The following is a 24,086-nucleotide window of genomic DNA, read 5'->3' on the forward strand; positions in this document are numbered from 1 at the left end:
TGTGCTAGGCCTGGGCTATGCATGGGGAAGGAAGAGGAGGAACGGATGTCCTTGTTCCTAAGGTTCCCAGGACAGAGTGGGACTGGGGGAAGATTTTGCACCTGCACACTCTGAGTGCATGCACCTGGGAGTGTGGCACATGCCTCTCGTGCTCTAGGGTGCTGTAAACACATGTGTAGACCCAGGAGATGCTGCCTTTACGCTGCTCTGGGTGGCCTCAAGTGATCCACTGTGGTTCATGCGCCCGGCCTCCCCTTCCCTTGCCCCACTAGTACCTGGCAAGGAGGCCCACGGCCTGTGGGTAGGTGTGGATGGAGGTGAAGTGTTCCCAGGCACTCTGCAGTTCCAGGTGAGCAAAGTCATGCCAGTGTCCCGTGGTGGACAGCAGACTCTTCAGTGCCTCCAGTGATGTGCTGCAGTCAAGCAGAAAGGCCAGGGTCTATCCAGAGGTGTAGACACCACCTGAGCCTTCTCCTGTTCTTGGGATGGGGGTCCCAGACTGTCTCGGCTCTGGAGCCTGCCTCCTGCTAAGGCCCAGGATGAGGAGGAATGTGCTGGGTACAAGGACACAGCAGAGCACATCCATTGCTAGGTCCTGTTGGAGTGGGTATCTTAGTTACCTTTATATTGGCATGACAAAACACCATGGCCAAGGTAACTTATAAAAGAAGGCATCTAATTAGGGGGCTCATGGTATCAGTGAGTTAGTAGATTCCATGGCCATCATGGCGGGGAGCATGGCAGCAGGCAGTTAGGCATGGTGCTGGAGCAGTAGCTGAGAGTTTATGTCTGATATGAGTGCTGTTGGGAATCTCTGCCTGATTCTAGGAGAAAACCACAGTCTTTGGGGATCCCCATAGCTCTTGCCCCCCAGTCCAGAACTCCCCAACACCTGTGTGCCATCTGAAGTTCATATGCATCCTTGAAACTAGTGAAGAAGAGTCCTTAGAGGTGACACCTGCCATTGGACAGTCCCCTTGACCATCCAGAAGGCCACACTGTCCCATCTTCAGATTCTCCACACTCCAGCATCCCAGTGATGCCTGCCCATAGTGCCATTCTTTTTTTTTCTTTTCTTTTTTGGTTTTCCAAGGCAGGGTTTCTCTGTGTAGCTTTGCGCCTTTCCTGGATCTCGCTCTGTAGACCAGGCTGGCCTCGAACTCACAGAGATCCGCCTGCCTCTGCCTCCCAAGTGCTAGGATTAAAGGCGTGCGCCACCACCGCCCGGCCCATAGCGCCATTCTTTTTATCTTCTGGGACCCTCAAGGGACAGAGGCTCCTTAGAATGAGGCAGCAATGCCTGTGTACTCCCCAAGAGCCAGCCAGACATCAGTACACACTTCCACATCCCCACATTGCCTTTTTTGTTTTTCCTTTATTTATTTGTTTAATAAATAGATTGTGCATATGATTTTTTTTGTGTGTGTTTTGCACATGTGTGTGTGTGTGCTTATGTGTATGTGCAGGCGCATATGCATTTCGGTGTGAATGGGGATGTGAGCATGCTACAGCGTGCATGTGGTCTGAGACAACCATAGGGTGCCTGCCCTCTTCTTCCACCTTGAGACAGGTTCACTGTTGTATATGCCAGGCTAGCTGGTCTGTGAGCTCCCAGGAATTCTTCTGTTTCAGTCTCTCGTCTCGCTGTGGGAGTGCTGAGCTATTACAGATCTGTGCTATTGTGTCCAGCAGTGGGGATTTGAACTGAGGTCCCGATGGCTCGTTTGGCAAGTGGTTTACCCAAGGAGCCATTTTTTTCTAGTTCCCTATTTTTATTTTTAATTGAGGCAAAGTGCAGTTCACATCACAGTTTGTTATTATAGTTCATTTTAAGCAGATGAATTGGTGGCAGTAAACATAGCCATAATACTAACCTTTACTTACCTCCCATCTTCCCAGATGGAAACTCCCGTTAAACATTGACTCCCGCCCCTGGCTCTCATCCCTTACCCTGCCCCAGTCCAACCCCATCGTTCTATTTCCTGTCTGTCTTTGACTCCTGTAGGGACCTTGTGTGAGTAGAAGCCTACAACACTTGTCTTTTTTCTTTTCTTTTGTTTTGTTTATTTGAGACAGGGTCCCATGCTTCCCAGGCTAGCTTTGAGCTTGCTCTGTAGCTGAGGATGACCTTGGATTCCTGCTCCTCCTGCCTCTGTCACCAAGTGCTGGGATCACAGCTGTGTGCCATCTTGCTCGGCTGTTTTCTGTGTGATGACTGGCTCACGTCACTCAGCGTGATGTCCTCCGGGTTCATGCACCACGCTCCATGTGTCAGAGTTTCCCTTTAATTCTGAGTACTGTCTGGGATGGGTCATCTTGATTGGATTTATAAGCATCTTAGAAGATTAGTACATGCCTCTAGCTGCTGTGGTTCCTTCTGGTTTACACCTCTCTCTGCTTCCTGTCCACCAAGCAGTGAAAAACAGCCCCAGCTACACATTCCTGCTGCCATGAAATTCTGCCCGAGTGCATGGGGCTGAGGGGCCATGGACTGAACCTTCTGGTCAAGATGTAGCCAGCACCATGTCTGCCTGCACACTGCCATCCCCTCCATCATGATGATAATGGACTGAACCTCTGAATCTGTAAGCCACCATCTCAATATTTTCTTTGTAAGAGTTGCCGAGATCATGGTGTCTTTTCACAGCAATAAAACCCTAAGACAATTACATTCTATCTACCCATCCATCCATCCATCCATCCATCCATCCATCCATCCATCCTCCCATCTGTAACTCTTGGCACATTTGCAATTTTGGCCACTGTGAATAGTGTCTGTCAGCAAATTTTCCAGATGCTTCTGAGTCCCTGCTTTCCATTTTTTTCAGGTACAAATTCAGAGAAGAAGTGGGATTTCTGGGCCACATGGAACATTCTGTAGGCACTTGCCTCCCTGGAGATACATGCTCTGTATATCCCAGGCTGGCCCCATACTCACGATCCTTCTGCCTCAGCTTCTAAACACTGGCATGACAAACACACGCCACTGCACCTCACGCCATAGTTATCCTTTTTGAGGACCACACAGCTGCTCCACCTCACATCTCACCATCACTATGTAGGGCTTTGTTTCTCCACAACTTTTTTCCCCTGTTTTTTTGTTTGTTTTTATTTGAGACAGGGTTTTTCCTGTGTAGCCCTGGATGTATTGGAACTCTCTCTGCAGACCAGGCTGGCCTCGAACTCAGAGATCTGCCTGCCTCTGCCTCTTGAGTGCTGGGATTAAAGGTGTGCACCACCACGACCTGGCTGTCTCTCCACACCTTTACCAAGCACTGCTGTTCTGTTTGTGAATGTACCCACCCTTATGAATGTGAGATGCTTTCTCCTCCATTTAGGTTTTTTTTTTGTTGTTGTTGTTTTGTTTTTTATTTTTAAAGACAAGATCTTGCTATGTATCTCAGGCTGGCCTCAAACTCTTTCTGAGGCTGGCCTTGAACTCAGGATCTACCTGGTTCAGGTGTGGAGCCGAGTGCTGAGACTAGCATGCCCACGTACTCACTTCTCTTCTTCTGTCACTAGTCTTTGTCCCTTGACCTAGAAGGGCAGAGGTCAACAGTGAGGCCAGGATGAGAGTGAGGACGGAGAGTGAGTTGGAAATAGAGACATGACACGTCTCACGAGTGGGGCATTCAGCCCTGATGGTTCGACGAAGTCAGTGGGAAGTCCTCCAAAGGCTGGCGGAGGACACAACCGAGAAATGACCTGGGTTGGTGAAATCTCTATAGCGAGCATTATTTGTGACTCAAGGAGGTCCCACACCTGTCGAGGGCAGGCTTTCCCCAAAGCCCCACTCCTGGTTATGGGGCCCAGCCCAGCTGAGTAAGATGTCAGGAGCCTCCAGCGTCAAGACCCATCTGCCCCGCCATCAAGTGTTCTGGGCCATCCACCCCGTGGGGCCCCGACAGCCAGTGGTACGCGCAGCAGTGGGTTCCTATAACCCCTCTTCAGCACTTCTTTTTTCTCTCCACAGTGCCAGTCAACCAGGCACAAGGTGTCAGGCCCTAGACTGTGATAGATCTCATTCATGCCACCTACCCTCTGAGGACTAAAGAGTGCCAGCCAGCTTCCCTGACTTGCCACTGTCACCCCTGTTCATGTGCCTGCTGGGTGGCCTGCCCATGCTTGGGCCCCTTTGGTTGGTCCCAGCCAGGCTGTTTTCCACTGCAGGGAGGGAGGCCCGAGTCTTGTTCATGCTCCAGGTGGATATGGGAGCCACACCTAATCAGTTAGAGCCTTGGATGTTTCCATTGGTTCAGAGATGGGCATATGACTGGATCTGGGCCAATCAGAGCTCATGTACTACACCCAGGGTATGTTTCAGGACCTTTGGCTCCTAGGACCACCCCTAGGACCTGTTTATAGGATGGCCAGTGGAGAAAGGAGAGCTGAGGTGGAGAGGGATGCATCTTGGTGAGAGGGATGCATCTTGGGATTTCCGTCCACAGGGAAAACTACCCATGAGCCCAGGAATGTGGGACCTTCCTTGGGCATGGAAACAGACATCCCTGTCTTCTAGAACCTTCTACCCATGGGGTGGAGGCAACAAACCAGGAAAGATGTTGTTAGATGTTGAGGGCCCAGCGTAGGGTAGGGACTGAGGGAGGTATTGCTGTTTATAGGGGTGTCCATGGAGGTCTTGACAGGGGACTTTCAGGTGAGCAGAGCCCCAAGGGCAGCAGGCTTTGGCCAAGAGTAGGGAGGGCAGAGAAGCAGAAGGGAGGAGGCAGCCATCTTTGCATTCTCCCCACCTTGCTGTGTGCTGGGAGGAGAATGTTTTATTAGCTTATTAGGGAAGATTCATGCATTTTGCACGGTTGATGTGAATAAAAAAGAGATTTTGCGCATATTGGAATTCAGAGGCAATCTGAGAAGTGACTTTTTTTTCCCTGTGACGTGCCTTAGGGAGAGCTGTTAAAACTGACAAATTGCATGAAGCATATCATCACACAAACAAATGAAAAGAGTGAGCCCCAGTGGTTTTTAAAGACTGGCTTACTGGATTTTGGGAAATAGGACCAGGTACAAAGGCAGTACCAAAGCAGTCAGCCCCGACTGTGACAGGACGGAATGTCCCTCACATCCTGGCCAGGCGGGTTGACGGTAAGGCATTACTGATCATGACATTACACAGAGACAAGCCATCCATGGTCCACTCTGGTAGCCACAGCATTGACTGTGATGAGCGAGGACTGGATGGTTATCTGTGGTTCAGCTCAGTGCCTCTTGGCTAGAGAAGCATCAGAGCCACCACGAACCTCTGCTGTTCCACGTGTATGATGTAGGGAGGGATGGCTATGTCCTGGACCCATTGCAAGGAGCATATGGATCAAGAGGAGGTGCTCTGCTGGGTGTGGCAGCACATACCTTTAATCCTAGCACAGGCAGGCGGATCTCTGAGTTCGAGGCCAGCCTAGTCTACAGAGTGAGTCCCAGGACAGCCAGGGTTACATAGAGACATCCTATATTGATATCTCTCCTCCCCTTCAAAAAAAAGATGTGCCCCTTGTCATAACTGGGTAGCTGTGTTCAGGGGCCCCTATTTGATAAGTGTCTGTGGGGCCAGGAGCCCTAGGGAGACAAAGAAAGCACACAACCTGTCTTTGGGATCATTTGTGCTGGCTGCTATCCCAGCCATGAATGGCATTTGGGATCATGACTATTAACTATAATTGTCCCTTTTAGAAAGATACGTTGGAGATACTCCCCCCATCCTCCACCCCCCACCAACCGTGCAAATGCCTTCAGGTCCAGATGAAGCTATTAGGGTGGCCCCAGCTCAGTGACTGGTGTCCTTATAAGAAGTGGGCATTTAGACACAGGCAGAGGACAGGATTATGCGATGTTGGAGACTGAGATTATAGTCATGCAGGGACAGCTGAAGCCAGGGAAGTAATAAAGGGTAAGGCTGCAGACCCTCTGAATTTAGACTTCTGATCTGTGAACTGAAGGATGATATCCTGCTATCTCAGCTCCTCCACCCCAGCTGTGTGTGTGTGTGTGTGTGTGTGTGTGTGTGTGTGTGTGTGTGTGTGTGTGTCCTGAGTGTTCTTATAGGTATGTGTGAGGCCCGGCAGTTAGCTGCCTATGAGGCCTTGGGCTCACCTTTGGGGGCTTGGCATGGCTGATTCCTGGGCTTTCTGCTCCTGCTCAGGTTCTGTGGGTTGGTTCAGCTCCATGATATAGTGCATCTGGGCCAGAAGGGCCAGGAACAGCTGGGGAAAGGTGTCCCGCACGGCTTTCTTGAATTCTCTCGCGAACTGTAGCTCGTGAATTGTGTTCATGGCCTGTTGGAGTTGGATGAGTTTGGAGCTGAAGTGCTGGGATTCCAGGCTAGGGATGTTTAGCCAAAACGCACACTCAAACACACCTCTTCCCCCCTGTTCTGATGGCTCAAGACCAAGTCTAAGTGTCCAGGCAATGTCAATTGACCTGTGTTGGCTTATGTCACCTGTACAGCCTCCACTAGAGCCTCTGGACCTGCTGCTCTAGTCTCCCTGATGCTCCCCAGTGCTCCCCAGTGGTGCTCCTCGGTGCTCCCCAGTGGTGCTCCCTGCCCTGTGCTCTTTAGCTGATGTTCTATAGCCAGGTGCATTCCAACCTGTGCTCCCCAACCCATGCTCCCTAACCGGTGCACCCTAACCTAAGCACTTCCTATATTCTCAGTACCGTGTCTGTAGGTGGTTGTCAGTCTAGGGAGGATTTGGGTGTGGGGAGGCAGCTATGTGCTCTGGGCTATCACTCAGGGGCCTTTGGGGCCAAGACTCTGTCTAAGAAAGGGCCACATGGAGTTTGGCACAGCTACTGCCTTGCAAGAGTCCAGCCAAAGGAGACAGGTATAGACATGGCCACCTTAGCAAGCAGGCGTCCTGTTCCAGGGTGTGCAAATACGGTGTGGGCTAATGGAGAAAACTGGAGAGAGGATCCTATAGGGACAGTGTTGCTGCCAATGCTATGGCTCGTCCAGAATCTATGATCCCAATACGGGGCATGGCTTTGAGCCCCAAGTGCTAGGCTTCTGTTTGTACATTGCCGGAGGCCCCTCCTCTCCAAGGCTGCCTTCTACAGTCCCTTTAGCAGTAAGTCAGACAGATCCTCATGACTTGCTGAGGGCTCAGAGTCCTGAGCCAGGTCCCTGGGAACTGAGCCAAGGACTGTGGGATCAGTCTATGGGCTGGGCTGCCCCATGCTCTTCTTCTCCAGATAGGAGTGGCCTGGGTCTCAGCCCTCTTCCTTGAAGACTAGCATACTGACCCATGCGCTCACACAGCTGCCTGCCAGAGGTGAGGTCAGAGACTCACGGCCAATGAACGCAAATGAGGCTTCTTCACGGGACAGGGGCTGCTGTTGCTGGCACTAGAAGGCAGAGGCCTCTTCTGCATCCACGCCATCAGCACAGTCAGAACCAAATGGCTGGCAGGCTCTTCAGCTCCCAGGGCCCTCCACAGGCGAAAGGAATGGCTGTGGATGGGGGGTGTGCTGTGAGTGCCATGCTGCGGCTCAGGTCTGCTTGACTTGGCTAGTAGGCTCTATGTCTATCTAGGGCCCCAGTGAAGGGCAGGGTGACCTTGTGTTTACTTTGCAGGGAGGTGGATGCTGAGGTCTGCAGAGAGAGGCTTACTCAGATCATGGTCCTGTTTGGTATCTGGGCACTGACCCTGCAGCCATCTGAGGTCCAAGGCAAGGAGGGCAGGCAAGAGCTGTCATGAGAGGGAACTATGATGTCCCCTGAGTCTTACCCTAGTGTCCTTTGGGCTTTAGTGTTGGGTGGAAAGGGCCCTTTGGGGCAAGACCAGGAAGGACATAGTGGAGTGGCCTCATAAGTGGCAAGGCAGACCCGAGGGGGCCACCCTTAAGGCCCTGTGGAAATCACCCCAGTCCCAGCTGATACTTGCTAGGTGGGCACAGAAAATCCTAGGAGTCTTCTCCAGTGTGGCCACAGGATGACTGCATCAGGAGGTGAGAGAGAGAGAGAGAGAGAGAGAGAGAGAGAGAGAGAGAGAGAGAGAGAGAGAGAGAGCCCGAGCCCTCCCTGCATCTGAGAGCCTGGAGGGTGAGACTTTCAATCTGCTCCCTGGGGCTGCTGTCTCCCCACCGGCACCTTCGTGCCGAGCATGTTGAAGGCAACATTCAGGGGAGCGAGACATGCAGCATTGAGAAAAATCCTTGAAGTCTTAGGGGTGACAGCCCAGTGGGGAACACGGTGGGAAAAGGAAGGAGGGAAACCCAGGAGCCAATGGGAAAGCATTTGCAGCATGAAAGGCGGATGGCAGACAGCTAACCAAGGCGGGGATGGCCCCAGCCACGTGAAGCTGTTGATAAGAGCAGTTTCATCTCAGCTGCAGTGGGAGCAGCAGATCTAAGCAGGCTCAGGAGGGATGGGGGCAGAGAGTAAGAGAGAAGGGAAACAGCCAGAATCCACCAACCCACAGGCTTGAAAAGACACTTCTCAAAACAAGAGAGATGCCTGGCCAAGGAAGAAGCACTGGGAAGACGCGGACACCAGTGGGAACCAGTTCATATTATTTCACTCCCACTGTGACAGGTGTGGTCCAAGGAGCGAACGGCACAAGCCTTGACGAGGATGTGGGGAAACCGGAATCCATGGACCGCTGGGGGAGTGTAAAGAGGCAGAACTGCTCTGGAAAGTTGTAGCAATTCCTCAGGGGTGGGGTGGGGTGGAGGGGCGGGATTAGATGTGACATTGCCATGCTGCCTTGTACTTTCCCTAAACGCAGGGACCCCCAAAATCAGAGAACAGATCAAACATACGCAGTTGTCCCATAGTGTCAGCAAGGATCTCCTTTGGGTATGAAAATCTGTGGATGCTCTAGCTGGGCATGGTGGCCTATGTCTGTCATTCCAGAACTTGGGAGGCTGAAACAGGAGGATTGTAAGGGTGTGAGTATAGTCTGGGATACACAGTGAGTTCTAGACCAGTCTAGCCTACAGTGAGACCCCGTCTCAAAAATCCAATCCAAACCAGCATAAACCCTGCACAAGTCCCTTGTATAACATGGTGAACTCCTTGCATATACTTTACAATCCCCCTTTCCAGGTATCCTTTAACCTCCATCCCCATTATATGGACTACCTAATATGAGGCAGATTCCATGCAAGCAGTCATTAAGCTGCATCACTTGGGGAGTAATGACGAGCCTGTGCAGGGTCAGCATAAGCATAGTGTTTCTGGAGAAATATTCTGACTCCATAGATGTGGGAGCTGCGGATGCAGAAGGTGGAATTCTTGATTGCCAGTGTTGACAGCAAATTGCTCATGCAGAAAAAAAGGTGTAGATCACCTAGATGTCCATCAGCAGATGAACTGATGAGCCAAATGTGGCACGGTCACACAATGATATACACACACCCACTACAGAGTACACACAGGGCAACACTGCCCAGCCGTAAGAATGAAGTTGCGACACATGTTTTAGTGTAGAGGAACTTGGAAGGTGCAATACCCGGGGGACAGTCCAGGCATTCACACAGGGCCATAGCAGTTCACAAGAGGACTTTGAAGGTCCTTTACTTGTCTGGAAAGAGTAAGGATAGCAAAGTCAATCCCAAACACATTGATGGGAAGAGTAAGGATAGCAAAGTCAATCCCAAACACATTGATGGGAAGAGTAAGGATAGCAAAGTCATTCCTGAACACATTAATGGGAAGAGTAAGGATAGCAAAGTCATTCCCGAACACATTGATGGGAAGAGTAAGGACAGAAAAGTCAATCCTGAACACTTTGACAGTTACAGTACATGCAAATAGGACATGTACTCCAACCAAAGACAAAGACTGATTATGACACACTTGATAAAATTCTATCTACAATAGACATGTCTGGGTGCTGGAGAGATGGCTCTATGGTTAAGAGCCCTTGCTCTTACAGATGACCTAAGTTGGGTTCCCAGCACTCACATGGGGCCTCACAAGCATCCATAACTCTAGCATCAGATGATAGGATGCCCTCTTTTGGACTCCATAGGCACCCCCATGTGCGCGCGCGCATGCGCGCGCGCACACACGCACACACACACACACACACACACAAAACACACGTTAAAAATAAAGTAAAGAAAAAGGCAAGTCTGAAGCAACAATGTGGACATATTAGAAGTCAAAGCTGCAATACCAACAAAAGGAACTGCTGTGGCTAGGCTAGGGTTAGAGGAGTCTAAGTATTGGGCAGTGTGAACTCACTGGTGCTGGGAGCCAAACTGTAGTCCTCCAAAAGAGCAGCAAATGCTTGTAAGCACTGAGACATCTCTCCAGCTCCTCACCTAGTGCTTCTGAACACTCGAGTAAAAGCAGCCATCAAAGGCAGAGGAGAAGGAAGGCATTCTGGGCGCTTGACTCTTAGTGTTTTGTGGAAATGCAAAGGGTCAAGAGTAGAGAAGACATTCTTGGAAAGTCAGAGGAAAGGCTGCTCTGTAGAGGACAATTGCTACCAAGCTGTCACAATTCGAACTCTGGGTTGGCCTGGGGATGGAAAAGTAGAGCCCTTTGAGGGCAAGAAGTGCTTGATTTGTGAGGAATGCTGAGCAGAGAGAGGAGTGAGCTGGCTTTCTGGGACCATATCTGCATCATATGCAATCATTCCGGATGGACTGGAGAGGTCACCTTGAAGGCCAACAAGAGACCTTAGAAGACAGTGCATAGCCGGGCGGTGGTGGCGCATGCCTTTAATTCCAGCACTCAGGAGGCAGAGGCAGGTGAATTTCTGAGTTTGAGGCCAGCCTGGTCTACAGATTGAGTTCCAGGACAGACAGGGTGACACAGAGAAACCCTGTCTCGACAAACAAACAAACAAAAACAAACGAACGAACAAGACGACAGTGCGTAAGGACAGTGTGAGTTGGTACTTGCTCACAAAAGGACGTGGTGGGGATGGGAAAGCAGCCGCTGTATGGGAGAAGATATTCCTAACATGGCAGGCAAGAAGGGTCCGTGCCCAGCTTTCAGGAAAGATTCTCATATTGTATGTCATAAAGAGGGACACCCAGCAGAAAAATCGAGCAGGCCCTTTGCACAGTCTCACTGCCAAATAGCAAGAAGCAATGGAAGATGCAAGGCGGCTCAGTGGTTAAGTGCTTGCCAAGCAAGTGTGAGGACCAGAATTTGGATCCCCAGAAACCACAGAGATGCCAGGTGGGTGTGGTGATCCATCAGTAATCCCAGCCCCCAAGGGCTAAGACAGAGGGTCCCCAGAGTAAGCTGGCTAATGAGATTAGCCATGTCAGTGAGCTCTTGGCTTGATTGAGAGATGCTGATCCAATGAATAAGGTTGAAGAGCGATTGAAGATGATTCCTGACATGAACCTCAGTCTTCCACATTTACACCCGTCCACACACGTGCCCATGCAGACATGCACACACACGTTTGTACACACATACACAAAAGAAAAATGGAACGGGAAGATGTCAAGTCAAGCTCAATCAATGGAAGTAACAACGAATAGTATAAGCTGACCAGCACCTATCAAATTGGCCAAAACATGGATGATTGGCTAAAATGCAGGTGCTGAGCACCAGAAGCTGTGGAGCAAGAGGGATGCTCAGAGAATAGCAGTCTGTCCCTGGAGTGGGACTCAGCAGGAGCACATTGGGAAATGCTTTACACCTCCTTGCATGTCCATGGAGCGGGGGCACAGCACAGCTTTCTCTTTTAGGGGTATTGTCCCTAATAACACCCTCCCCCTACCCCACACACATCACACAGGGGAAATCCAGTTCTCCAGTATGTTAGGACACACGCAAGCAAAGTTCACAAGACGCACTGTTCGTCAAGGTCTCTAGTGGGAAATAATTAAATGTTCACCTACAGTGAAGAGGACCCTTGGCATTCACAACATTAGCACCACAGAACATCGAAGAGGAAAGAGCTGCAGTGAGACATCATAAAATTTAAACACGAAGCCAGAGGGAAACAAAGCCAGGCGAGAAGAAAGACATTGGAAGAGTTCATATTGTACGGTTTACGCTTTCAGCACACACTGCACCGTTGGGATGGGTACATTTTTGAGACAGGGTCTTTCTTGTCTCCCTGACTAGTCTGGACTTTGCTATGCAGATCTGGCCGTCTTTGAACTTGGAGGAGGAGGAGGAAACTCCTGTCTTACCACTCCTGACATTTTTATTCCCCACTCAGGCCAGGTGGCAATTTTTTTCCCTTTAGGGACAGGGTCTGTACATAGACTCTCTTTAAAGTTGTAATCCTCCTATCTCAGCTTCTTGAGTGCTCGGATTCTAGGTGTTCACCACCATATTTAGCTATGACATGCATCTTTTTTTAAAAGAAAGATTGCCCATGATGGGCACCTAATAGGTGATCGCTCCATAGAGTTACGTGCATAGTTTAGGGAAGAGAAATAGGAAGCGATAAGCGAATAGATCTCTGCCCTGCAGAAAAAGAGAGGATCCTCCCACCCCAGCTTCATCACTGTAGGTGGGAGAAGGGTTTTGTCCTGGGAATCTGAGCCATAAAGTCTATTTCCATGTCCAAATTCCCACCATCAGTGCAGCCCCCAAACTGTCTAGCAGGGACTTTTATGCTTAAAACCATCACAAGTGATCATGCCCAGGTGACTGGCAGAAGCTGATGAAAATCCAGATAAATCTATCCAGGAGAGGCTCCATTGGTGTGCAGCGCACTCAGGCTTTGTAAATGTTATCATGGGGACAGTGCTTGGGACTGAGGAAGGAACATATAAATTCTAGCAGTGAGACGGAACCGTGGAGTGCCCGGCCTCGGAAAAGGTGCTGCTTGCTGAGATCTGCACTTTCCCAGATTCTCTGAAAGACAGCACAGAGCTCCGCGGGAACAGTGTCACTGTGGCCTCTTCACTGGGAGTAAAGGGAAAAACACCAGCCCTAGTGGACAAGCTCCACCGCCTACTTCAGGGCTCTGTGACAGACAGGAGCAGATAAGAGAAACTTTGGGGAAGTGGACATAGGGCAAATGGAAAGCTCAGACTGGGTCCAAATCACCTTCAGGAAGATGAATCCCCTTGAAGTCTTAAAATACACCAGAGGAGAGAGAACTCCGGAGGTCGGAGCACCTCCGTCCGTTCCTCAGCACTGCTTGCGATTGTCTGTCTGCAGGCGTGATCAGCGTGTATGTGTCTTACTCCCCATTCCTGGCAGAGAAAAGAAGCCCAAAGAACTAGAGGGCATAGGTGCTGGTGCCTACCACCAAGCCCAACGTCTTCTAGATGGCCCAGCTTTTGCTGTACTGACAGATGATGGCGCCATTGAACTTGAAATCCCCTGAAACACTCCAGCAGCTCCAAAATGAACAGTGTGGTGGTTTGAATTAGAATGCCCCCCCTCCATGGGCTCACATATTTGAATGCTTGGTCATTAGGGAGTGACACTACTTGAGAAGGATTAGGAGGTGTGTCCTTGTTGGAGGAAGTGTGTCACTGGGGATGGGCTTTGAGGTTTCATAAGCTCAAGCGAGCCCCAGTGTCAGTCTCTCTCTTGACCTATGGATCAGGATGTAGCTCTCAGCTACTTCTCCAGTACCACACTTGCCTGCCACCATGCTCCCCACCATGATGATAATGGACTAACCCTCTGAAACTGTAAGTAAGCCCCCAATGAAATGCTTTCCTTGATAAATTGCCTTGGTCATGATGTCTCTTCACAGCAATAAAACATTGACTAAGACAAACAGCTCTACAGTTTATTGCAAAAACTAGAAGCAATGAGTCAACAAAGTGAAGATGGCCTTAGAGTGCTAGTACTATAGAGCCATCCTGGACTCACTTACTCACTCATTCACTCACTCCACAGCGAGAAGTACTCAGAGCCTTAGCCACCTTGAATATGCTCAAGAAAGGACAAATCTTCAGTAGGACCTGAAAAGAACTGACTGAACTTAGGAAAGAAATAGAAAGAATCAAACAATAACTTGTTAGGTTATCCTAGAACTCAAGGAGTGAGACAGAGGAGGAGGAAGAGTTCAAGGTCAGCCTGGCAAGACTTGTCTCAAAAACAAACAAACAAACAAACAAACAAACAAACAAGCTGGACTTTCGAGGCTGGGTGATGGCTCAGTGGTTTAAAGAGCTTGCTTTGCAAGAGTAAGGACTAGAGATACCCAGATACCCACATAAATGCCCAGTGGGTGTGGCAGCCCACCTGTAATTCCAGTCCTTGGAAGGCAGAGACTAGCCATATTGGCGAACTCTTGTTTTAACTGTGAGACTCTGCCTCAGAAGAAGGTGGAGAGAGATTGAGGAAGACTCAGTGTCAGCTTCTGGTCTCCACATCCACATCCACATCATATGCATATGTGTGTATTACACACATGAGGAAATCTCGGAAATGGGGAAAAATTAAAGGGTGGCCAAGAGAGGTCTGACTCAGATGGACATTTAATAAGGGACATTCAGGCAAGGCAGAAGAGTGACATGAAGAAGACAGTGAGTTTAGGGGAAAGCCAGGAACATCAGCAGGTGTGACCATGAAGGTGGGAGAAAAGTAGCATCGGACCAGAGATTACGACCTGGGCAGAGACCAACTTTCAACACAGTCAAGTAAACTTGCCAGAAATAAGAACGAAATAAGAACATAATCAAATGTGCACCAGATGCTTGGGAAAATTAGGCTGGTATACCTCACCTGGTAAAAGACCTAGGTTTCAAAGAGAGAGAGAGAGAGAGAGAAAATATCATCCAGGCAACATGACCAAGTAACTTACAAAGCAATTGTCAAAATCTGGGTCATTGATACCCTCGGTAGGTAAAGGTACTTGCCAAAAGCCTGCTGCGTTCTAGCTCCAGGACTCATACAATGAAGGAGAGAACGGACTCCAACAAGTTGTCCTCTGCTGGACAACTTTTCTCCACAAAATAAAATGCAACTTAAAAAAAAAAAAAAGTGAGGTGAATCTGGTGAATATATTAGACTCCACACCGAGATGACAGAAATGTACTTTTCTCTTGAGGACCCAGGCGACGTTTCACAACAGCGTCTTAAAGGAACCAGACAGTCCAGAGATGAGAGAACAGCATTTGCATTTGCACACAATGGAAGTACAAGTTGCTAATGGAAATAGGACACCTCCCTGCTGAGGTGAGAATTCTCCCTGGAGAAGACTCTAGGCTTTGGAGGAGCTCTCTCACAGGTTTCCAGAGTTCCCAGAGCAGTGTGGAGCCAAGTCAGCACCCAGGGCAAAGACCTGGGTATGCCAGGTGGAACCCGATCTGGGAAGGAGGAACTGGATAAGGACAGGGGGAGGGTGAGTAGGGAGGTAGGACAGCAGCATGCTGGTCCCACCAGGTAGAGGCTTGCTGGATCTTGGAGGGAGTAAAGAGATCCAAGCAGAAGTTTGGGTGAGGGGCAGAGGGGAATTCTAGTCTGGAAAGAGTCTGAGAAAGCAAAGCGTAGTCTATCTTTGAGCAGAAGCTACCCTATCAAGAAGTGAGGGGTGGTGACTCGTCCAGGTGTGGCAGATGAATGGTGGGTGCTGTAGACTGAGGATATGGGATCCAGAGGTGGGATTTTAGAGAGGAGGGACATGGACAGTTACAAGAATCCTGGTCTAGCCCCAGACTCAGGGGTCCTGTGGTATGGGAGAAAAGCCAGGCCCACCTGAGAGGGCTGAGGTGACTGCAGGGGGCTATTGGAAAGAGCAGGAAGAAGAGAACGAACAGCATCAGGACAAGTCAGAGGGGTCCACACTAATGGATGGCTAGGCTTTGTGGTTAGCAGGGGTCCCAGCAGGAGCACTCGGGAATTAGCGACCACTTAGCATGGGTGGTGGAGGCTGGGGCAGGTATTTCTGTGGACTGTCTACAGGAGGCAAGTCTAAATGAACAGAGGCGCTGACTCCCTCCCTACAACCAAGCACTCAGGGTTCCTGTGGTCTGTGATGGACAGACAGGAGGGCAGAAGCTGTGACCCTGGCTTGGGGAAGGATGGAGGGTAAGTAATGGGGTCAGTAAGGAGGAGAGGGCTAGGTACCTGTCCAGAGGAGTGGAAAAGTCTAGGAAGGCAGCCACCAGCTCAGGGATGTGGTTCCGTGCCAGTAAGGTGATGACATGCAGGACACTCTCCTTGGCTTGGGGCATTTGGATGGCACAGAGGTGGTGGTGGATGGCCTGGCCCATTTTACCAACCTGTTCAGAGACAGGGAGTAGTGGGAGGGGTCTGATGGGGAGAGCCCACCTACTCTGCACACCTGGCCTGAAGGGAGGGCCCGGTACAGCATTCTGAGGCATTTGGAGGAGCTGGCATCAGCTGTCTCTTGCTGGGGCACGCTTCTCACCCTATAGGGTTCATTACTCTCTCTCTCTCTCTCCTCTCTCCCTCTCTCTCTCTCTCTCTCTCTCTCTCTCTCTCTCTCTGTCTCTCTCTCCCTCCACCTACTGGGCCATTCTGTCCACCTCTGTCTGTATGTTGTCACCCCATCAGACCACAAGCTCTAGAAGTTCTGGTCTGTTTTTCCCTGTGTCACCTTATCCCTTTGTGGTCCATAGCTGCACTTAATCGATAAGTGACATAGGGCTCCCTTAAGTCACATCCATCCATCCATCCATCCCTCCCTCCATCCTTCCCTCCATCCCTCCATCCATCTATTCATCCATCTATCCATCCATTCATCTATTCATCCATCCATCCATCCATCCATCTATTCATCCATCCATCCATCCATTCATTCATCCATCCATCTATTCATCCATCTATCCATCCATCTATTCATCCATCCCTCCCTCCCTCCCTCCCTCCATCCCTCCATCCATCTATCCATCCATCTATTCATCCATCCATCCCTCCCTCCCTCCCTCCATCCATCCATCCATCCCTCCATCCATCCCTCCACCATCTATTCATCCATCCATCCATCCATCCATTCATCCATCTATTCATCCATCCATCCATCCACCCACCCACCCATCCATCCACTAATTGGGTTGTCTGCTGCCTGCAGTGGGATCCCAGTCTTCTCCATCCTGGTCCAAAGAAGGCTCCTAGATGCTGCCTGTTGCCTAGTCCTCAACGCTGCCCCTCTCCTCCCTGGCCCTGGGTAGGACCCCAACCCCTCACAGTTGCCAGGTTGTCCCCATGCTCCTGGATGACAAGGGAAAGCAAATCGGCAGCCGCCTGGACCCAGGAAGAGCTGGTAGAGCCCAAGCCGTCGATGGCTGTCCAGATGAGGTCAGTCAGCTCTGTCATTGCAAGATGACTCATGATCTCCTGTGAGAGTGGAGAGCCTGTCACCTTATCACTTCAACCCCCCCTGCCTGTCCCTTTTTACCCTTCTGTCAGGCTCCCCAAATCTCTGGGCACCCACTCCTCTAGGCTCTCTATGTGGGCCAAGTACACAATCTTTTCCACATCCCTCTGCCCCAGCCAATGCCTAGGGACAGGAAGGGAGGGGATGGTGTCTAGCACCGGGCAGGCACAGGGCTTTTTACTCCAACCAGCGTTGGCTTGTTCTTGGGTTCTGGTGGCCCTGGAAACTTTGTGTCCTCCCATCCTCTTCCCATCTTGGCCCCAGGTCATCCACATGTTACGCCGAGTCCAGAGAAATGCTGCCCATGGCCAGGCCCAAGTCCTTCTTATGAGGGCTTTAATGAAAGAGAATTGAACTTCAGAGCTGTGATGGATCTTCCAGGCCACCAGGTCTGACCTCTAGGCCTAGAGAGGTGCCATGGAACAGGGTAGGAATATGTGGGGCCAGGCTGGTGTGGAACCCGAGACTACTGTCTCACATAGAGTCCTTTCAGCCTCCAGCTGTGCTCGGCAATCCCATTCTCTGGGGTCAGTCTAATGGTGAGTCTCATGTTTGAATGTAGCTCATGAGCCACTCAGGGGCGTGGAAAAGACACTTGAGGCAATAAATGCAAAGGTGGTATGTCTAAGTCTCTAAGTCTTCTTCCCTAGTGCCCTGGAGGGTACATTTGGGCTAGATCACCACACAGTCAGAACCTTCTGGAAAGAATTGGACTATGGCTGTTCAATATAACAACCCTGCCACTCATAATAGTTTAGATCTATGATAGGCTTAAATCTATCAATATTTAATTCAGTAAAACTAAAGCCTCAGCTCTTTGGTAGCCTTAGATTCATTTCAGGAGCTCAGCAGCTACATGGGGCCAGTGGCTTCTTTGATCTGCACAGATGTAGACCACACTCAACCTTACAGAAAGTTCAAGTCAGAATGGTGGAGAGATGCTCAGAGCCCAGAGTAGCACCGACACAGGAATGGAAAGACTCCTGTGATGTGGAGCTTTAATCCAGGCCATGAGTAAATGCGAGAGGGTGTGGTGCTGATCGTGGTGATGGTAAAGGTGGGGATAAGGATGATGGTGATTATGACCATTGTGGGGGCAGTGATGATGTGGTGATGATGGAGGTAATGTGAATATGATGGCAGTGGTGAGGGTGATGATGTTGACGACAGTAGGGGATAGAGATGATGGTGATGGTAGAAGTGATGGTAGCCGTGGTGGAAGTGATGGTGATGATGGGGGTGTTAGTGGTAACGATGGTAGTGGTGATGGTGGTGGTGATGATGATGATGGTGGTGGTGATGATGATGCCAGTGGTGATGGTGATGAAAGGGATGATGGTGGGCGTGGTGACAGGTGGTGATGACGGTGGTGAGGATAATGGTGGAAATGATGGTGATGATGGGGTATTGGTGATGATAATCATGGGAGTGATGATAGTGAATGCTGGTGGTTATGGTGGTGTTGGAGGTACCAGTGATGGTGGTGGTAATGATGGTGGTGGTAGTGACAGTGAGGATGGTAAGGGTGGTGATGATAGTGGATGATAATGATAGCAACGGTGATGTTGGAGGTATTATCGATGACAGTGGTGGTAAAGGTGATGAAGAGGATGAGGATGATAAAAGTGTGTTGCATCCTAAGACCACATGAGGAGTCTGTACAAACTTGACAGGGGCAGGATGGAGGCCCAGAACATCTGCTCTCCTTTGGAATTTTCCAAGGCCTGCACCTCGAAATCAGCAGATCCTCCCATTCTTGCTCCTTCTCTGTTCGTATCCAGTTTATCCGTGTCTTGCCCCATGGATAGAGAGCAGGTTGTCTCTCTCTAGGCCCCAGACTCTATGCTTCCCAGTGGCCCACCTTCCCTCTGGAACTTTCTGGGCTGGCAGCCAGTGGAACTCGTCCCCTCCTTGCCTTGCCTCGACCCCAGCCCAGGTTCTCTGGTGCAAACTACAGCTAAATGAGATTGTCTTCCTTTTAGGCAGGCCCATTGAGGGGCTGGCCCCAGGGACGGAGAGTTTCTGTATTAAACTTCTAAGGAGCCTCAAAACTTGGACATCTCACTGTAGTGTAGCTGCGGTATTCTGGAGCCCATGGGATCAGACCAAAGTCTTGCTGGGGCACTCACTAGCCATGTGCCCCACTTTTCTGCTATCCGTTCGGGTAGGACGCCATGGGTGCTTCCTGAAGGCCAGTTCAACTACCAGGCCCCACGTGGACCCGGTTGAGAAGTGGAAGGGCTAGGTCTCACAAGGACTGGCAAGTATGCCAATCACAGGGGGTCCTTCTCAGCCAAAGTTCAACCCATCCTGAGCGAGCAAGAGCTCACGCCTCGCAGACTTCCTGAACTCACAGCTCTGATGCTGCTTTAGGGTGGGCTCTCCAGCTAACGCTGGTACCTAGCTCACAGCCTCAGGGCGTGGCTTTTGAGGATAACACAATTCAAACCCTGGTGTGAAAGGGGCAGAAGAGCTGTAAACGGGAAAACAGTCTAGAGAAGGTTGGAAAGACTTGAGAAAGGGATATTTGAGAGAACCGTGAAGGCTCCTGTCCAAGGTACACATACATAGTCTAGTGTGTACTGGTGTCCCTCCAACCTGCGTGTTTCCCCTTCAAAGGCTTAGAAAAGAATGCCTTTGTTGCCACCCGCAGATGTGGTCGTCTGCTCTGGCTATGCACCCACCCAGCCAGAAAGACTCTAAAGGCTTTGACCTTGGTAGCTTGGTTGCTGCTCATGAAGAAGATGCTGTCATTTTTGGATGCCATATCCTGGGGGATCAGAAGAGTGCCCCTCTGGTCTCCACTGCTCCAGAGGGCAGCTCCAGCTGCATCAGGCGGAGGGAATTCCTGAGGGGTCTCCCTCTCCGTCTCTGGAACTTCTGCTGGTCAGGGCAGGCAGGGGTGAGGGCAGGGCAGAGTGGGCTGGGGTTAATGTGGGACAGGGCAGGAGTCAGGCTGAGCCCATTAGTAACTGGCATCAGGCCTGTGTTTATTTGGGTTTAGGGGTTGTGTTATTAGGAGGTTATGGCTGAAGTCAAGATCGGGATGAGGTAGTGAGGGGCCAGGTGTGCTGTTGTGCTGAGAGCACTCACCTTTGTGCTGCATCAGAAGCTGATAGAGATGGCCCATAGCTTCTAGACTCAAGCACTGGATGGTCCTGTCAGAGTCCTGGCACAGGATCCCCAGCATGGCCACCAGCTGCCCCATCCTCCTGAAGTTCTCCTTGGTCTATGTAGAGAGCATGGTATTGATGGTTGGCCCACCTACAGCATCCCACTGGCTACTCGTGAACCCCACCAGAGGCCTCCATCAGAGGATCCCTTGGATTGTATGGCAGGGTTCAGGGTAGGCAAAATATAGGGACTTGACTCCAAAACTTGGTAATCAAGAGAAAAGAATGGGGTAATGTAATAAAAAATAAACAAAACAACAACAAAAACTGCAGAAAACTGGATGAACAGAGTGTCAAGGTCTTAGGACAGGATCCAACTGTGACCTCGTAGTACACTATCTGGCTTCTGCCCCAGCCTTTCTCTTGGTTTTTCGAGGCGGGGTTTTTCTGTGTAGCCCTGGCTGTCCTGGAACTGGCTCTGTAGAGCAAGCTGGCCTCAAACTCACAGAGATCCACCTTTAATCCCAAGTGCTGGGGTTAAAGGCATGCAGCACCACGCCCGACTATCTGGCTTCTCTTACCCTGAGCTCAATCTGGAACCAATAAAACCATTTACAAAATAGGTAGCCACTCTGTGGACCATAGTTACGTTTTTTTTTTTTTTAAAGATTTATCTTTCTTTTATCTTTTACGTGTATAAGTGTTTTGCCTGCATGTATATCTGTGTGCCATGTGTGTGCCTGGTGCTGGCAGAGGCCAGAAGAGGGTGCCTGATCCCATGGAACTGGAGTTACGGAGGACTGTAAGCCACCCTGGGGATGCTGGAAATCCTGCAAGAGCAGCCAGTGCTTTTGACGGCTGAGCCACTTCTCCAGACCCCACAGTCATATCGGATCACATTAAAACGTGATTTGTCTTCATTGTGGAGTCTTTGTTGGGCTCAATCCCAGGAAATTAAATTTTAAAAAATTTATTTACTCCATTAAAAATAAAAGAACAAAGAGGGGTTATTATTTAGACTCCCTTGTCACGGAGTTCAGTCAGACAGCAGGATGTTCAGGGTCACCCTGGACTGGAGGCAGGGGTGTAGGTGTTCTTCTAAGCAAGAGGTTTCACCCTTGAAGGCGTTTGGTTAGGGAGCTGGGGAGGCGAGGAGCTGGGGCGATGGAGCTGGGGCGATGGAGCTTACTTCTAGGCAGCGTTTACAGTTCAGGAATTTGAAGAGTATCATGCATCTGTGCACAGCCCGTTGTCTCTCATGAGTCTTCTCTGATGCCAGCCAGACATACAGGTGCTGCAGGGTGGGTGTAGTCAAGTGCTGGGTCAGACCCCCAGAAACGGCCGTCCATGCCCACCCCTCGGGAAGGCTCCTTGGTTTCCACCACTTCCAGGTCCAGCTTTTCTTGTCTCTAGAGCCACCCTTCACAACTGGTCACTTCCCGTGCAGCAGAAACATTCCCTCCCCCATAAGCTCTCAACCTGCTGTGTGCCGGATGCCCCTTTCTAGAACTTTCTGCCATGCACGCAGACAGAGGGTGGGCACTGATTTCAGATCATCGCGCACAGCTGATGCGCGTTGTGTGGTGGTTGTGTGGTCAGCTGATCTAGACACAGGCTATTGGGAGACAGAGTGACCCAGGCATGGGTGGGGAAGCCATTGTGACTCCCACTGGTAGATGCCATTGCCACTTGGGCACAGTCCTAGATTGGCACGCTGTCTTGTTGCTTGGGGGTTCCCTTGCCTGTGTCCTCCTTCCTGACTTCCGCCTGTGCGTCACGGGGCTTGGCGCTCCTGCTTCTGCTCTTGGCTTCTTGATGAGGCCCTGCCCTTGCTTGGCTGAGCCTCACCATAGTCCCTCACCCCCCCAGGCTCCAGTGGGCAGAGTTACCTCTACTCTGACCTACTGAGCTGGCTCCTGCCTCTTCTTGGCTCCAGCCTCATCTTATGCGTCCTTCTCTTCTCCGGAATGGCTAAGGTTTCCATTCAGGGCTCCTTAGGGACTCCCGTTGACCCTGACCGCTGGCCTGGATGGAGCTGGCCTCTCCACTGGGCCTAGGCCCTGCTACTAGCCCCTCACTGTCTGCCGAGTGGTCTCCCTCCCATGGACACCTAGTGGGCAGATGAGCGGGTTTGTGGGATCCATGCCCTTGTGCTGTGGGATGTCCTGTATGCTGTGAATATAGGTTGCTATGATTGACTGATAAATAAAATGCTGATTGGCCAGTAGCCAGGCAGGAAGGATAGCCGGACAAGGAGAGAGATTTGTCCTGACCGTGGGCCAGGCAGGACCAGGAAAACTTCAGCTACACCCTGGGGGGACACTGTGTCATGGGCACAGGTGATAGGGGAAGCCACTTCTCCAATAGATCCCTTTCTGATCAGGCTGATTGATGTTTTCCTGTCTGCTCCAGATGTTCCAAACCTCTAGGCATGGGAAGCCTACCGGCCAGGTCTTGCTTCCTGTGGAGTACCCTCTTGGGGACTCTCAGGCCAGAGCTGTGTACCCCTGCCCCGTCCCCAGCTGCCTGCAGCCCTCACCGACAACAGGAAGTACAGCTCATTGACGGTGGGGTTCTGCATCATGAAACACTGTAGCATGTGGTCCACCGCCTCCATGGTCTGACTGTATAATCCCTGTGGAAGGGAGGAAGTCAGCCAGGTCCTGTAGGGACGAGGCCCAAGACTGCGGCAGTATCCAGTGGCACCCACTTTCTGCATGTCCCCAGGCCAGATTCCCGCAACTGACAGAGCTCATTGCCATATTTGCAAGGGGGCTTGCCACACAGGCATGGAGACTGGCCAGAAAGGCCCTGGGAACCCACCCAGTTGAATTTACCCAAGGGAAAACTCAGTCCCAGCAGGGTTGGCTCCATAGACATGCAGATATGTGACCAGGCCCGACTTGCCCCAGGACTCCAGGAAGTAATGCTGGAGATAATGGGCTCTATTTTCATCCTGAAAATCTCAGTAAATTTTAATTTCATTATTTACTTAGCATGTATGTATGTGTGTGTGTGTGTGTGTGTGTGTGTGTGTGTGTGTGTGAGTGTGTGTGTATGTGTGTGTGTGTGTGTGTGTGCGCATACATGCGTGCATGCTGCAGCACGTGTGTGGAGATCAGAGGACACCTTTCAGGAGTCTGTTCTCTCTTACTGTGGATTCTGGGATCCAACTCAGGTCATTGGGCTTGAGTGGCAAGTACTTTTGCACACTAGCATCTCATTGGTCCTCTTATTAAAAGTTGTTTTTTTTTTTAAAGGGTCTGGGTATATACCTCTTCCTGGCCCTGCAAACTATATAGCTGATGTGATTTCTGAGGCTCATATAAGGACCCTCAACAATGTTTGCTGCTGGCATATTTAGGGGTGTGTGTGTGTGTGTGTGTGTGTGTGTGTGTGTGTGTGTGTGTGTATGTGTCACAGAAACGGCCAGCCAGACTCTCATGAGGTCATCAGGAGCTCAGGTCATTTGCTATTTGGTGACCTGGATGACTTCATTTCTTAGGCCGATGTTCCTCCACAGGGGTGACAGGCGGCCAGTCCCATGTGGCAGGGCAGGAGACAGATGGAGTGGGGACAGACAGGAGCTGGATCAATGCTACTGGCTCCCCATGCTGACACTCAGTCCTTGGTTGCATTTCCTGCAGAGTCAAGGAGTCTTCTAGCCGCCGGGTGCTTTGTAAGATGTTGAGGCAGATACTCCTCCTCCTCCTCTGTTACCAGCTGTCCC

The 24,086-nt window shown here is 50.6% G+C and overlaps 1 protein-coding gene and 1 long non-coding RNA gene across 2 annotated transcripts in view; one reads left to right on the forward strand and one right to left on the reverse strand.

Moving 5' to 3' along the window:
• Positions 1-24,086, reverse strand: part of LOC128116598 (maestro heat-like repeat family member 5) — an 80,851-nt gene that overhangs the window by 6,223 nt on the left and 50,542 nt on the right. Inside the window, exons 14-22 of the mRNA XM_052747998.1 lie at positions 22,896-22,991; positions 21,546-21,650; positions 20,337-20,472; positions 19,957-20,123; positions 17,054-17,203; positions 15,971-16,125; positions 7,302-7,461; positions 6,106-6,287; positions 276-413 (exon numbers count right to left, since the gene is read on the reverse strand). Coding sequence (XP_052603958.1) covers positions 276-413; positions 6,106-6,287; positions 7,302-7,461; positions 15,971-16,125; positions 17,054-17,203; positions 19,957-20,123; positions 20,337-20,472; positions 21,546-21,650; positions 22,896-22,991 — 1,289 coding nt within the window. The remainder of the gene's footprint in view (positions 1-275; positions 414-6,105; positions 6,288-7,301; positions 7,462-15,970; positions 16,126-17,053; positions 17,204-19,956; positions 20,124-20,336; positions 20,473-21,545; positions 21,651-22,895; positions 22,992-24,086) is intronic.
• On the forward strand, positions 296-3,268 carry LOC128116600 (uncharacterized). The gene is made up of 2 exons (XR_008220535.1): positions 296-2,585; positions 2,829-3,268. It is a non-coding gene; the product is annotated as an uncharacterized LOC128116600 (long non-coding RNA).

This window comes from Peromyscus californicus, unplaced genomic scaffold (genome assembly GCF_007827085.1).
Source record: "Peromyscus californicus insignis strain IS unplaced genomic scaffold, ASM782708v3 Scaffold_20__1_contigs__length_68692818, whole genome shotgun sequence".
Classification (NCBI taxonomy): Eukaryota; Metazoa; Chordata; class Mammalia; order Rodentia; family Cricetidae; genus Peromyscus; species Peromyscus californicus.